The sequence below is a fragment of the Lepidochelys kempii genome, chromosome 5 (genome assembly GCF_965140285.1).
Source record: "Lepidochelys kempii isolate rLepKem1 chromosome 5, rLepKem1.hap1, whole genome shotgun sequence".
NCBI classification, from domain to species: domain Eukaryota; kingdom Metazoa; phylum Chordata; order Testudines; family Cheloniidae; genus Lepidochelys; species Lepidochelys kempii.
Genome location: NC_136384.1, coordinates 33,728,593 through 33,745,428, shown reverse-complemented (window position 1 = coordinate 33,745,428; position 16,836 = coordinate 33,728,593). Strand labels below are relative to the sequence as shown.

Sequence of the window (16,836 nt, the reverse complement as noted above, 5' to 3'; positions counted from 1 at the left end):
ATGAGTCTGATGAATCAGATGCTGCCTAGTGCATAGACACGATGCCCAAAACATAAATCAGAGACGGTGGGAAAAGGTGGTGTCAAGTTCTCCTAAGTGCTGCCCTGATCCTGTTGTGTGTGCACAGTACTAGTACTTGCTGTGCTGTTAGAGCAGCCTGAGGGATGATCTAATTTGCACCAGGCCCTAAACTCTGGAAATTGACCTGCCTGTGTTGACCTTCAAGGTAGATGGCAAGGCCCATATATTCTCCTTGGCTTATGTGATAAAATCCTAATTGAGGCTGGTATTACAGGTGGGACATTCTGACGGGGATTCTTTGGGGGCAGGAGGTTATATTAAATGTTAGTTACATTTTTTCTGCTGCTGGTGTTGCAATTTGGAAGGAAGACTAGAGTTGGTACATTTAAAAGCGATTGTTAAGGGTGCCCAGAACCTGGAGTGAGTGCTCACTGTTGGAGATTAATCTAAACCAGTGATACTCAGACTGTGGCTCACGAGCCGCAAGTGGTTCTTTAACCTGTCTCCTGAGGCTCTTTGCAGCACATGATATTAAAACACTGTGTGATTTAATTATTAACCAATTGGGATGCTTTTACTATGTTATTAACCAGTTGTAGTTCATAAAATAATAGTACTTGGTTAGTCATTTTGCTGTGAGAATAACTGTGGTACACATAATAATATATATTGTGGTACAGATGAAGGATACCTGAGTCTGTGAAGGCTTAAGATCTCCCTTTCTTTCTCAAGGTTACTAGGGTCAATCATTTATCTCCTGGATCTCATGGAGAGCTGGTCTCTTTGGGGTCAATCAGTTATCTCCTGGATCTCTGGAGAGCTGATCTCTTTGGGCCTCTCACCCACACAGGAAATGGGCCACCAGCTGTGACAAGGTTACAAACTCCATTTTAAACTTACAACTTTTAAATCCATCCTGACTCTTTATTAACTGAAAACCAATGGCCTCCAGGATACTACAAGGAAGGCAAAAAACCTAAAATAACCCCTCCTCCTGCCGCAAACCCACTGGACACCTTGTCAATCTAGTTCCAAGGGAAAATTTCCTTCTTGATCCCCAAAACGAGCAATCTATCAGACCCATTGCATTCTGGAAACACAGTTCCAACTGCACCTCCGTTAGAGGGCAGGGAGAATGGGGCAGCAGCCACAGCAAAGTTCCAGTAGAGAGCTCCAAATACAAGACCAGGCAGGGTGCAAGAGGCATCAAACTTCCGTTGCCTCCAGAGCCTAACCAATCACACCTGGGAGAAGTAGAGAATTCTCCTGTCATCCACCGACACACTCAATCTCCATATATGTTCTGGATAAGGAGAGGAATGAAGGTCCCAGACCAGCCACACCTGCCTCTGCCCTTCTTCTCTCCTTTCAGAATCCCGGGATTGTGTTTCCCCTTCTGGTCAATCAAATATCTTGCCCTGTTGAGATGGGGAAGCTGCCAGTCTACTCCTCCGCCTCCACACGTGAAGTGGTGGGGCCTTATTGCCCCCAGCCTCTCATGCCCCCATCAGCAGCTTTGAGCCAGTGCACCTAAGGAGGATGTAAGCCACATCAGGAAAAGGGCAAGCCTGGCTCACATCTGCTTGGGAGAAAGGGGGAAGCATGAACTGAATTGTAACGCTGGGTCACAGTTTGTTCCCTGGCCTGCTCATGGGGCAGCACAACTACACTCTTCCTCGTATTTTAAGGAAGGGGCCAGTCTAGCCACAGCATTTTACATCTGCAAAGTGCTATGTAAGTCTTAACCATGAGAACAGGGACTGTCTTCTATCAGAAGAATGATTAGGTAGCTGTATTTATATCTCTTGGGTGTTGATGATTGCCCATATAACTCTTTTACAATGATTTTGGCAGTCTCTTAGTCTTTGGGCTGGTCTACATTGAAAAATTACATCAGTACAGCTACATGTCTCAGGGATGTGAATTTTTCACACCCGACAGGGACGTAATTAAACTGACCTAACTCCCCACCCCACCAGATGCAGACCTAGCTACTGCTTCTTGGGGAGATGGACTATCTACATTTAAAACGCTAAAGTGGTGTAGCTGCAGGAGACATAGCCCCTTCATTTTTTGGTTTTCTTTCACTCTTACAGGGCTTAATACTTCACTCACTGAACTGGACAGTGCCAGTGTCTTTAAAGTGTGCAGGTTCCAGGACTAAGACTGTTTAATTTGATCAATTTAGATCCAGTTTTGTATCACTAATACAATATACTACAAGGCTTACTTGAGGATGTAATTCTGGTCTGTTTTATTCATATGGAGTAGTGTCACTAAAGGGGACCAGAAAATGGGGAAAAAATAGCAAAAAGTTTTGTGATCCTCCCACAACCCCATTTTTTTCAAAATGTTGTTTCAATGGAGATTTTTCAGCCAGTTCTGATTATTAGACATGTACATCATAGAAGTCTTGGTAAACATTTTCTCAACGTGGGACAGGATGTTATTAATACTTAGCGATTCATAGTTGAAGCAGGTTTCTATCTGATAAGATCACGTAGTCAACAAAATTGTAGGAGTATAACTGAACACAAAACTGTTTACAAAAACATTGTGCTGTGAAATAAAAGTTGCAACCTTTGCCTTCCAGGAAATGCTATGTGAAGTATTTTGATAGGCTGTGGAGGAGGTGATGAGTCATTTTAGACTAGACAAGAACAGCTCAGTATTCAAGAACAAACTGCAGGGAACAATTGTGGAGTGGCCAGAGGGGCAGATAACATGAGACAATATGCTTTCATTTTTAATTTCCATGGTGTTGTGAAATCTTGTCCATGTTAGGAGTTTAGACATACTGTGTAGATGTATGAATGTTTTGTGTATGCTTGTTATTTTAAAAGTTTCCAAAATGGTGCGTGCACACAAAATGTGTACCTACAGCTTCAGTGGCTATTTTGAAAAAATGCCTCTGGATGTCAGATATTATATAAAGAAAAGGAGGACTTGTGGCACCTTAGAGACTAACAAATTTATTTGAGCATAAAAATCTGTCAACTTCTTGAAAAAACTTAAATTTGTTTAAATTTGTTTAAAAAAACTCCTTTTCTTTTAGCAAATACAGACTAACACGGCTGCTACTCTGAAACCAGATATTATAGAGTTATTTTAGCTGCAATAATTTCATACTTAATAATGGCAGAAATTTCCTTGCTGTTATAGTTTTGCCCCATGCGCACTTCTACAATACTTTTTCTATTCACATGGCAAACACATTTGCTCCCATATTATGGTTCTTTCATATTGCCTAGGGAGCAACATTATATCAAACAAACAAAATAGTCAACCAGGCTGGAAACATTGTTATTATTTATTGATAAAATGTATGGAGCAATTTTACAGAAGAAAAGCAAACATGCAGAATTCAACAGGTTTTCTTACGATTCCCTCTCTTAAAAACTGTGCAAAATTCCAACAGTTATTACTGTTAGTGGTATTTTAAGGAGCAGAACACAGCTAGGGAGGGCATTCATTCTTTATATGGGTTTAACAGCACAATACATATGCTAACAAATATAAACAAAGGCTTAGCATATGTATCCTGCTGTTAAGCTGGTCAGGAGTTCTCAAGAGGGGAGTGTGGGGAGAGGGGAGATGGAAGGTGTTTAAACAGTGTTTTTGATTCCTGCTCCAGACTCTGGACTATGAACATATACTGATGAGAACATTCTAACCAAGGGACAGAGGACTTTAATGGAATCTGGAGCCTTCATATTTCCTTGATCCTTTGCAGATGGACTTATGAGATGTATATGGTACAGAGACTGTTCTAGCCTCATTGATTGCCGATTTCTCCCTTGCAATGGACAAAGATCAGATATCTGCTGACTTTCTCATATGAGTCAGCAGCCTTTGATACCTGAGGTGTAAGCCACATAGCCCTTGCTTGCGTAGTTTTGTTCTTTCCTCTCCAAATGTAAAAGCCTGTTCCCATTGAACTCAATAGCAAAACTTCTTTTGATTTCAACGGGAACAGGATTTGGCCCCAAGAGATCAGAGAATGTGATTTTGATCAATTGCTTATCTGTCCAGAGACAGTTCTCATGCATGTTCTCCCAGGCTGGTTTTGATTGCCCTGCCTGTATGTCCTATTGAGGAAAATAATAAAACAATTTGGGCTGTGGTTCTATCAAGATGCACAGGACACACACAGTTCTATGCCTCTTTTCCATCAAACCCAGGTGGCGCAGCATCTTTGCTTTCCTAGTGCCTGGCGGAGAGCAATACTTAGGCCTTGTCTTCACTGCCACTTTACAGCAATGAAACTTTCTCGCTCAGTGGTGTGAAAACACACCCCCTCCAGCAGTGATGCAATTTTCAGCATTGGAAAGTGGCAGTGTAGACAGTGCATGAGTGCTGGGAGCCATGCTCCCGGAGCTGGGAGCTACTCCCCTCGTGGGGGTGGGTTTTTTACAGCGCTGGGAGAGCTCTGTCCCAGCGCTGGTGCTGTGACTACACAGCCATGTTAAAGCGCTGCCGTAGCAGCACTTTACCGTTGGTAGTGAAGACATACCCTGAGATAAAGGCAAGCTGGCAGAAGTTTAGCTTAGACCTAAGGGAAGCACTGAGAGTGTGTTAAGGGAAAGTGGGGTGATTGTCCTGGCTATTTTTGTTTAAACAAAAAAAGTCCCAACCCACCAACTGTTAATTATTAGAATCATATTGCAACTTGCTGCTGCTTAATATATGAAGCAGAGTATTATTTGTAACCTTTTTAGTAGATGCAGAATGCCAGTGAAATGTTTCTGATATTTGCACCATTGGTTTCAATAGGGTTTTCTATGATTTGTGTGATAAGAGTAATATTGTTTGTGTGATGGTGTGTACAAAGGTTCTCTCGAGTAGAAATAGTGGATTGCTAATGCAGGTTATGTGATAAGAAAGTATTCCATGGCAGTACTTACTTTACATATTATTATATTTAAATAGTTTCTTTTTTTAAATTGAAAATTTAATAAGGGCAGGTCTTCACTACCCACCAGATCGGCGGATAGTGATAGATCTATCAGGAATCAATTTATCGCGTCTCATCTAGACACGATAATCAATCCCAGAACGCACTCCCCGTCGACTCCGGAACTCCAGCTCGCAAGAGGCAGAAGTGGAGTCGATGGGGGAGCAGCAGCAGTTGACTAGCCGCCGTCCTCATGGCCAGGTAAGTCGACCTAAGATACGCCAACTTCAGCTACGCTGGTCACGTAGCTGAAGTTGCATATCTTAGGTCAACCTCCCCACCTTCCCCAGTGTAGGCCAGGGCTATGAGAGCAAGAATGAGTAGGAAGAAAGTGCTATGGTACAAACAGAGAAGAAAGGCTATTATATAAAACCTATTATTGCATGTATGATCCAAAGTGTGGCTAAAATGAATGGCAATGTGCTTTACCTAGGAAGAATACTTTTGTACACTTTCTCTAGGGAAATATACTGTATATAAAAAACTAACATGGTTGCTGATGCATATTAGTCAATAACAGCATTGCTCAGAAATTAAAATGTAACATTTCATTAAAAATACTGCTGAAGAGATCATCACAGTTGCAACATGAAGCGCTTAAAAGTCAGGACATGCTAAAGTTAAAATGACGTGTCTTAGCACTGCCCCATTGTATTATAACATATACAGCGGTTAATCACAAGTGGGGAAGAAGAATGAACTTGTGGTTAAAGCACGAGAAAGATTCAGGAGACTGGGAGTTTAGTTTCTGCTCTGTCACAGACTTCCTGTGTGACCACAGGGGAGTCACTTAATCTCTCTGCAAAAATAGGGATAATAGCCCTTTCCTCACCTCACAGGGATGGTATGAGGATAAATACATTAATCATTGTGAGGCACGCAGACAGATATATGGCCCTCATCACCATACTATGTACCTCAGACAGATAACTTCATTGCTATATGGCCATGTCTATCTACAAAACCTGTACTCCTATAGTGTGCAAACTGGACTGCAGACAACGAAGCAGCTGTTTAATATTTATTTTCATCTCCATTGTGCAATGAGCAGACCTTTGCATCACTCAACTGCTGACCAATTTGCACACTGAATGAAGCGGGGGGGGGGAGGGTTTACACACCACTCTTTGAATTCTATAACTTCTGCTCTCAGTTATACCTGTGTACCTTTGGGGTAAGTCCACTGACTTTGGTGGATTTATGCTGAATTTCACAAACTCCACGGGACAACGGAGGCACAGTTATTTATCAAGTCCATGTTGTGACTCTGCCACACTTTCTAATGAATTATATCCATTAAAATACGAGACATGGGTAATTTCAGTCAGGCTAGGGTTGTGCAATCACAATTTTTTCTTGAACATGAAAGAAAGTTTACAAACGTTTTCAAACAAACTCATACTTGCTATATTAATAAGTCTCAACCCATCCCAATGACTACCATATAAGCCAAAAAGTAGATACGAGGGACTTCATGATTTACCCCGATATCCTCTTTCAGATATGAAGCACCTCCTAAATTTCCAGAGCTTTATTTGCCCACATATATAATTCAACCTATGGTCACTTTTTTAGAAAAATATACACTCATATTAAAAAGTAACAATACACTTGGTAAGACTATTATCAAAGAATAGAACAAATATGCCTGACATGTTATATTCTTTGGAAAAACTGCAGTGGCTTTTGCATTTCAGTGAAATTTGTACCAAGGAGATGAATAAACTCCATTGTCTAAATGCTGGGCTACTTTTGGAAGATGGAGGCATATCCACATATGCTCATTCGGTAGAAGGAATGTGACCCATGTGAAAAAAAGAGGCAGCTTTATATTAAAAATGATTAGTGTTCAAAATGGGTTTAGAGAAACATAATGTTAGTATCTATGTTTCAGTGTATTATATAACATTTTAAATCTTTGATACAAAATAAACATCATTTGTTAAGTGCTTAGTCACTGTACAAAATTTTGCATCAGTTCTTAAACTTGTAAGTAAAAAATGATTTGTAATGGTTTGTAATACAAAAAGCTTGTCAGTGCTTTTCTAACTGCTCTTTTGATAATTATCTGGTTGGGCACTTTCAACCTACTGAATTAAATAGCTACACAGTAACTTTTCATGGATAGTTCAAGAAGCAACCCTACTGGCAACTCCAAGATACACAGTGAGGGGCAAATTTTTGGGGTGCCTCTAAAAAACACAAGACTTGCAATTTTGCTGCCCACATCAGTTTGAGAGTCCAAATGTGATTCTGCTTATTTGCAAACAATGAGCAATCAGCTGTGCTTGTAATTATAATTTTGTGAGCATAATTTTACAGGTCTGCTAAAAGTCAGATTCTGGTTCAGACACTTGTATGACTTAAGGGATCAATCCTGAATAGTTTTGTTAATAATAGAAATTTATTTCATGGAATGGCCTCTGTACATCTGGATGAACTACATTAAGAGGGAAGAAAAGCCCTTGGAATTGCAAGTTTTGTGCAAGCTCTGCAGTTGCCCCTTTCCTCTGGATTATCCTTTTGTCAAATATACCCAACTGTATCTGGTGCATGCTCAAAGTTTGAAAGTCTGGCTTAGCCAATTGCCAGTCCATTATGAGAAATGACTTTTGAATACTTTGTTCTTTTGAAAATAAGGAACATGTGGTAAAGAGATTATGATTACTGCTTGAAACTTGGCTTCTTGCATAATTTGGGCTGAAGAAATATTTCATTTGATGAAAAACATGAATAGACTATTTTCCCTATACAAAACAACTCAGAATTTTGAATTGAATTACTCTCCAAAAATGAGTAACAGCTTAAGATATTTTCTAACATATTACAAAATATTATAGGGCTGTTTTCCCTTTTTAACATCCACCTATATATTGGATTTGTTTGTTGCTGTTTTTTCCTCTTTAAAAAACACCTTGATTAGTCCATGATGGAGTTTAGAAAATGTTGTGACCATCAAATTTATAACTATATTTATAGCTTTACAGTCATATATTTGAGGCAGACCTGAGGACAGATCGTTGTTTAATTGCAACATACTCTCCTTTGGTAGAATTCTTTATTTCTCCATTTTCTTCTTTAGTGGCCTTTTGAAAAATCCAGCCTGTATATGGCAGAAAAAAGAGAATGCAATTCAAAACTGGAATTTTAGAAACATGAGACATTTTGGCAAACCTTAAATGTTTTTATTTACTGCTTTAATGCTTACAGATGATACAAATTCACTTATTACTGAAGTACAATGTTGCTTTAATGGATTGGAACAATAATGACATATCTCACACTAACAGACGAACTGAGAGCAAAGTTAATGTACAATGATTGCTGAATCATTGTTATGCTGACGGAACGTGTCAAAGGTTTGTCAAGTCTTCAAACAAACTAGAGGACTGTTGAACAAATATTAATTTACTGTTTAAATTCCAGATTTTTCAGTTGGTATGCATACTAATTACTAACATACTAACTGAGTTTTGGCTTTGAGAAGACTGCCCACTTGTGGCAAAACATTTAAGCACAGCAGTCAAACAAACAATGTATCTGTCATTACACAAACTAAAAGCTATTTCCCCATGCTAATTTTCCCCCTACTGTTACTCACACCTTCTTGTCAACTGTTTGAAATGGGCCATCCTAGTTATCACTACAAAAAAGTTTTTTTTCTCCTGCTGATTATAGCCTACCTTAATTGATTACTCTTGTTAGAGTTGGTATGGCAACCCCAATTTTTTCATGTTCTCTATTTATCTTCCTATTGTATTTTCCACTACATGCATCTGATGAAGTGAGTTTAGCCCACGAAAACCTATGCCCAAATAAATTTGTTAGTCTCTAAGCTGCCACAATTACTCCTTGTTCTTTTTACTGTCTTTAAATTATAATTTGAAATTTGAATTGCTGAAGAATATCAAATCTGAAGTCAATACAAAATGTTTTTATAATGCTACACTCTTCATTTAATTTTTCAGCTAACAACAAATATAATGTCATATTTTGCAACGTTAATGAGGGCAACAGACAGCTAGTTATACAGCATATTTATTCCACTCAGAATCACCACTTACCAGGCCAGTTTTTGTTAACCTGCAACATGGCACAGACAAAACCTGCTTTTGTGCATGAAAATCTGGTAATTTCATGTCTAAAATTATTTGTGAATTTTAGATGTGTAATTTTGAAGATGCAAAGGTAGTGGTGGCCACTTTTGAAAATTGGCCCCAACATATCAAGGTATTCGCTAGTTTTCTATTAGTTCTGCTGATTTTGTAAATATGTAAGCATTGGAGGTATTTTCATAGTTACTTAATTTTAATTCTGCAATGATTAAGAATCAGTTAATAGGTACTAATGACACTTAGTATCTACATTTTTAAATTCACTAGTGATTTTGGTTGCTAAACTGGACACCTTGAAGGGGCCTGGTTATCAGATAGTGGATGCATAGCACTTTCTGATAGTCAGGCCCCTTTAATGTGTCTCAAGTCGGGCACCCAAAATCACTATTTACTTTTGACTTTATTGCCTAATTCTAATTTTTTACACATATCATAAAAATAAAGGGTTGAGATCAACTGAAGAAATATGAGCAATGTTGTGCCTACCACGAGTGTACATACAAATCAAGTGACCGTATGTGTGTACATGGCTAGCTAAGAATGTAATCAGTTTAATTATATGTTCAAATGGCTGTACATGTGCAGTAGTGTATCTGCATGTATGCATGAGTGAAATTATATGTGGATTCTTGCATATGGACCTCAAGACTCCCACTTTTTTAAAAAAAAGTAGCGTAAAGTATACAGTAATATTTTTAAAAGAGAAAACTGTTATGAATCAGTACCAATACTAAAATTTTACTAGCACCATCTGTCTAAGGTACTGTTGTAAGGTATAAAACAGACTGGCAATAGCAAAGTCCTTAGTGGACTTTATGGATTTTGACTCTTCTCCCTTTTCATGGTATAGAAATTTTGCTTGGGATAGTTAATAACGCTAATCTTAGTTTACTATTTATGGTTACAACAATGGTCTATTTCTAGAGTTATTAGAAATGGCTTTGGATCATTAAAGGTCTTGCAAGGTTTTAAATGCTTATTGTGGGATGCTGAGAAACCTTAATACCTACTGAGTTGACTGAGAGTGGAGGGCACCCAGCACCTTCAAGAAGTACTCATAACTTTGCAGGATCAAACCATACATACCTGGAGTTAATGCGTGATATCTGAGAATAGCTATTTAGGGCCTGACCCTCAGAGGTGCTTTGACTTCCCAAATTTTTAAAAAATTTTGAGACTTTATTTCAGCTAAAGCAACCCAAAATTCAAGGAATGCAGGAGAAACCTGGCATGGTTAGCTAAAATTATTTACCATTCTGTATTGTATACCTTAACTACTTCACTGTGATGAATCAGTGTTAGTGTTCCACAGAGTAGCTCTAAGGTATTTCAGTGAAACTTTCATTATTTTGATCTCTGAAGCATGACCAGATTGAACTGGCTTAGAAATGATTTCACAAGATGGAAGAATCTCTTGTTAGTAGGACAAAAGTGCAAAGCAGCACTTTTTCTAAGCATCCCTGTGTCAGAAACCACTTTTTGCGACAAGAACTCTAACTGAATCTAATTTTAATGAAATCTCACTGCTAGAAAACTGGCACATATTGATTGTACCCAAGTGGTTAGAATGGTCTATTTTACTTAGGGAAAAATGAAATTTCATTAAGTATTTATTATGATATTTTACTAATTTAGAGATTTATTATGTTTGTCAAGTTCTAATGGTAAGAACACAGGACTGAGCCCTTAAACATCTAAGTATGTAAAAATCTAAACACAAATCAAACAAATGTGTAGCTTACCTTCCACAATGCAAATATAAGAAGTGCAAGAATCAAGAGTCCAGCAAAGGCACTCAGTAAAATGACCCATAAAGGGATGACGCCAGGGTGAAGTTCTCTTGAAATTTTAATCGTGATCTGTGAAAATTATTCAAAAGGTAAATGGTAAAAAAAAAAAAAAATCTCTAAGTAACAAAGTAACATAACTTGTATCACCTACTGTAGATACTGTAGTATGACTTTCAAAAGAACCCTAAGTTTCATTTTGTGGGTAGAATTTAAAGGATGAAAGAGAGAATTTAACTCTCAGTATGAAAATTGATATTTATGTAAAGTCTCACAAGATGTGTAAAGTTCACACAATGAGCCAGTTTCCTCAAAGACGTTACAAGCTTCCTCCAAAACTCTTCAACATCAACAACCTCCTTCATAACACCATCCCTACCACCATGGATATCATCTCCCCATATACCAACATCCCTCACCATGATGGCATCTCTGTCTGCCTCAAATACCTATAAAATAATGAACACTCAGAAATCCACCCCAAATGCATAGCCAAACTCATCCTCATCCACAACTACTTTATATTTAACAGCAAACACTTTGTCCAAACTATGGGAACAGCAATGGCTAATAAGATGGCAGTCTCTTTATGGGACACCTCATGGAGGAATTTCTGGAAAAATGCACCACAAAAATCAATGATATACCTGAGATACATCAATGATATTTTCATCCTCTGGACAGATGACCTAAGCTTCCTCACAGCTTTTTACCACAACTTCAATCACCACCACTGATCCATCAAACTCTCTCTACAACACTGTCACACCAGCACCAAATTCCTGAAGACCATGATTGGATTCAACAATGGAACCCTACAGACAACTATATACAAGAAAGCCACGGATCACTACATTTACCATCACAGATCCAATAACCACCTCAGACATGCCAAGAAATCTGTTATCTGCAGCCAGACACTCAGATACCACAGAATTTGCTCCAAATAGGAAGTCCGGGATACACATCTAAACACATTTAAATCTGCCTTCACTAAACAAGGACATACTACCAAAGAAATAGATTGTATCATGGAATGGGCCACCCAAATACCCAGAAGAACCTGCTTCAATATAGGGGAAAAAAAAACTCACTGACCGCACACTTCCAGTTGTTACCTATCACACCACATGGGGTATCATCTAACAATTATAACCCATACTTGATGGGGACTACATCCTGAAAAATCTTTCTCAAACCCTGCCTTCTAGCCTTCAGACAACACCCAACCTCAACAAGCTCCCCATAGACCAGGACACACCAACTCAAAGTGCGACCAGACCCTGCCAGAACAACAGATGCAAAAACTGCGGACATAACTCCACTGCTACAATGATTGGTAGCCCCAGAATAAACCTTTCAAGATCCATGGGTCCCACACATGCCTATCACAACATGTGATATACCTCAGAGTGCATCAAATGCCCTAGCAACAGTTACATAGGTGAAACCAGATAACTGCTACATTCTCAAATGAACTCACATAGAAAAATGATAAAAGGCAGAAATACACTATCACCTCTGGGGGAACACTTTTCTCAAAATGATCATTGTGCATCTGACCTCTCAGTCCTCGTCCTCAAAGGAAACCTGCCCAACACCATCAAAAAATGAGCCTTGGAACTTAAATTTGCAACTCTGCTGGACAATAAAAAACAGACTTAATAGAGACACTGTTTTTTATGGCCCTTACAACAATTTGTAACACAACCTACTGCTTGCTAACCCTTAATTGCTCACTTCATTTTAAGTGGTCTCCTACAGCATGTGTGAATCCCTTATGCTTAACAATCTGTCCCACCTTGTATTTAGCTCAGACACTTGTTTCTTCCTCCAGACCTGAGGAAGAGTTCTGAGAAGCTTGAAAGCATGTCCCTTTCACCAACAGAATTTGGTTCTATTAAAGACATTACCTCACCTACCTTGTCCCTTTCATATCCTGGGACCAACATGGCTACAAGAACATTGCAAAGTACCTGCTAATTAGGAGTCACTGTTTTATTTATCACAATTCTGCTACTAAGTGACTGTAGTATTCTAATGAACTATATTTTCTGAAGTGTGATGGGGTGCACAAACCCCAGACATTAAGAAACCAGGCATTAAGAAATTACTCTGGGCTCAGCCAGCTCCACCCTGCCACACCGTAGCAAATGTACCAACTGGAGAAGGAACTAAAAGGCAGGAAAGTAGCTCATTTGGGGGCAGACCAGGGAGAAGAGCAGACCTGCTACTAGCAGCTCCAGGGAGATGAGCTGAGGGAAAGGCAGTATTTCTCCCAAAACAACTGCCCAAAGGCCCCTCCCTGGGGGAAGGGAGGGCCTGCTGCAGAGACACACAGAGAGAAGCATTGCCCTCTCATATGAGCTCTGGACTGGATTGATCCCCTTAATTTTTGTTTGAACTATCCCAACAGGGGAAAGCCTTGGACTGAGTTGGCGCAGGAGGCTGGGCCATACCCCGGGAGGAGGCAGTTGTCCTCACTCTGCCTTACCCCAGATGGCGACCTTGGGACAATTGCAGGAAGTGGCCTAGGAAGGGCTGCCTTAAGCCTCCCCAGCTGTCAGAAAATGGATAGCCCTCAAAAGGCCCTGGGTTGGAGCCCAGTGGAGTGGGAGGGCCAGGGCTCGCCTGCCAACAACCCCCCCCAACTAACCTAACCACTAGGCAGCGCTCTCCTATCAACCAACCCTGAGCGAAGGTTGTCACAAAAATTCTGGCATAACATTTCTCTGTTTATCATATGGTTGTGATTCTCAGAAAGGATTTTCAGTAATACTGGGAAATGTTTATTTAAGTTTGTGTTACGTTCCTAAAAAAGAGATGTGTGTTCATTCAGAAGTACAGAAAATCATGTGGAAAGACTGCACACTATGGAGTGTTTACAGTATCTGCTCCATGATTCAGCGGAGCATGTTAAGGGCTTAACTTCATGAAAAAGTTGCAGTGGTTTAAGTACATTTGTGATTTTAAACCAATTTAGTTAAATCAATATAAAAGGCTGTGTAGAAAATCTTCTCATTCTAAACCAGACTTATTTTGTTTTTTCAGTTTTATTTGTAATTGGTTTAAGATGACCTGAAATAAGAGTGTCCATACAGGGCCTTTCACCATTTTAATCTTAAATTGGTGTTAAAAACTAATTTAAGTTAAAACAATGCAACTCTCTTGTGCAGCAAGGCCTTAAAATTTGTAAACTAAACATTTAATTTCAATGACTTTTTATAATTAAAACAAGGTATTTCTGATTCATATCACAATGTAGAGGTAGCTCAGTTTATCCTCAAGAGAAGCCAAACTTCATTTTAGTTTATGATCTAAATTTTAATCTGTGTTTTAAAAGGAATGTATGTAGTAAAATAAAGAAAAAGCTTATGGCTTATCACTGGCATGTAATTAGTAGTTCCCAAAGTAATATGTACAAGAACTAATTCATTCTGAAGGTCATTCTTTCAGAAATTCTTGGGGGCACTGCACAGTAACATACAGTAAGATTTTTTACCTAGAGTTACCAGTGTAGTTATCTAATACAATATTACACAAACAAGAAATTACCCTAGAAAACAATACAATACATTTATTTTGTATAGCTTTATGCAATGTATTCTAAGATGTTTTAAAGAGTTAAATAAAAGTTAAACGAAAAAATAGGATAGAGATGATTATACTGGCTCCCATTAATAGGCAATGAACTTTAATAGGAGTTGATCAGGCCATAAGAGGTATTGCAAATGAGGATTGCACAGTCAGGGTAGATGTAGCTTTAAGAAATAAAATCTTATTTTCATATAAATACTCTTGGTAATGAAGAGGAGGAAACAATTAGAGGAAAATATTGCATATAAGCAGAATTGTTTCTAAAGGACATTGTTTTTCAAGACTACCTAGGACAGCTGCTTTTTAAATTATTAATGTTTTTAAAAGATTCATTTTAAGTGTGTCTCATATCCACATGGACAGGGGAAGCACTAATGTACTGCAATGGTTAGCTCCAGATTAGGTGAATAATTTTCTACTTCATATGTAAATTGATAAATAGCATAGTTTTTCTATCATTCAATATTATTTTAAGTTAGTTCTGACATTTTTTTTTTTACTCTGAATAGATAGAAAATTATAGATCTCTTCCTCAGAGAAGTGTGGTTCACTGCGGCAGGTAACATATCAAACATGTCATTAACAGGGTAAATCCTACAATGGGTGTCAGAGACTAGGGTCGCACATACCTCTCGTTTTTGATTGTCTCTTCTCAAAATCAGTGATGAGTTTTCACTCTGAAGTAATGCTCTTACAATGAGATGTAAACTGTGAACACTTGCCTGGAAGAAAGCAAGACACCACTGTTTATGTTAAATATTTTTAAGACTGAAATTTCAGAGATGAATAACAGCATAGAACTAAGTTCAGGTTGTGAGGTGGTAGGAGAGCAAAACGGAATGATAAATAGAAAAATCACAGAGAGGCATAGTGGGACAGCACATTAATTCTGTACATGATGCTAAAGGACAGAAAAGGTGGGGGAGCATCACTGTATGTAAGGGAGCAGTATGACTGCTCAGAGCTCCAGTATGAAACTGCAGAAAAACCTGAGTGTCTCTGGATTAAGTTTAGAAGTGTGAGCAACAAGAGTGATGTAGTGGTAGGAGTCTGCTATAGACCACCGGACCAGGGGGATGAGGTGGATGAGGCTTTCTTCCGGCAACTTGCAGAAGCTACTAGATCGCACGCCCTGGTTCTCATGGGCGACTTCAATCACCCTGATATCTGCTGGGAGGGCACTATAGCGGTGCACAGACAATCCAGGAAGTTTTTGGAAAATGTAGGGGACAATTTCCTGGTCAAGTGCTGGAGGAGCCAACTAGGGGGAGAGCTTTTCTTGACCTGTTGCTCACAAACCGGGAAGAATTAGTAGGGGAAGCAAAAGTGGATGGGAATCTGGGAGGCAGTGACCATGAGTTGGTCGAGTTCAGGATCCTGACACAGGGAAGAAAGGTAAGCAGCAGAATACGGACCCTGGACTTCAGGAAAGCAGACTTCGACTCCCTCAGGAAATTGATGGGTAGGATCCCCTGGGGGAATAACATGAGGGGGAAAGGAGTCCAGGAGAGCTGGCTGTATTTTAAAGAATCCCTATTGAGGTTACAGGGACAAACCATCCCGATGTGTCGAAAGAATAGTAAATATGGCAGGCGACCAGCTTGGCTTAACAGTGAAATCCTTGAGGATCTTAAACATAAAAAAGAAGCTTACAAGATGTGGAAGATTGGACAAATGACCGGGGAAGGGTATAAAAATGTTGCTCGGGCATGTAGGAATGAAATCAGGAGGGCCAATTCACACCTGGAGCTGCAGCTAGCAAGAGATGTTAAGAGTAACAAGAAGGGTTTCTTCAGGTATTTTGGCAACAAGAAGAAAGCCAAGGAAAGTGTGGGCCCCTTACTGAATGAGGGAGGCAACCTAGTGACAGAGGATGTGGAAAAACCTAATGTACTCAATGCTTTTTTTGCCTGTCTTCACGAACAAGGTCAGCTCCCAGACTGCTGCGCTGGGCAGCACAGCATGGGGAGGAGGTGGCCAGCCCTCTGTGGAGAAAGAAGTGGTTAGGGACTATTTAGAAAAGCAGGACGTGCACAAGTCCATGGGGCCGGATGCGTTGCATTCGAGAGTGCTAAAGGAGTTGGCGGCTGTGATTGCAGAGCCATTGGCCATTATCTTTGAAAACTCATGGTGATAGGGGGGAGTCCCGGATGACTGGAAAAAGGCTAATGTAGTGCCCATCTTTAAAAAAGGGAAGGAGGAGGATCCTGGGAACTACAGGCCAGTCAGCCTCACCTCAGTCCATGGAAAAATCATGGAGCAGGTCCTCAAGGAATCAATCCTGAAGCACTTACGAGAGGAAAGTGATCAGGAACAGTCAGCATGGATTCACCAAGGGAAGGTCATGCCTGACTAATCTAAT

General features: G+C 39.5%; 1 protein-coding gene across 2 annotated transcripts in view; it reads right to left on the bottom strand.

Annotated features, from left to right (window-relative positions):
* Window positions 1-3,329: 3,329 nt before the first annotated feature.
* The window catches only part of ITGA1 (integrin subunit alpha 1), a 129,586-nt gene continuing 116,079 nt past the window's right edge, over window positions 3,330-16,836 (bottom strand). For both annotated transcript variants that reach the window (XM_073343911.2, XM_073343913.2), the window contains 3 exons: window positions 15,104-15,196; window positions 10,833-10,949; window positions 3,330-8,078 (listed from right to left, as the gene is read on the bottom strand). In XM_073343911.2, the coding sequence (XP_073200012.2) occupies window positions 8,034-8,078; window positions 10,833-10,949; window positions 15,104-15,196 (255 nt within the window). In that variant the 3' untranslated portion in view covers window positions 3,330-8,033. The remainder of the gene's footprint in view (window positions 8,079-10,832; window positions 10,950-15,103; window positions 15,197-16,836) is intronic.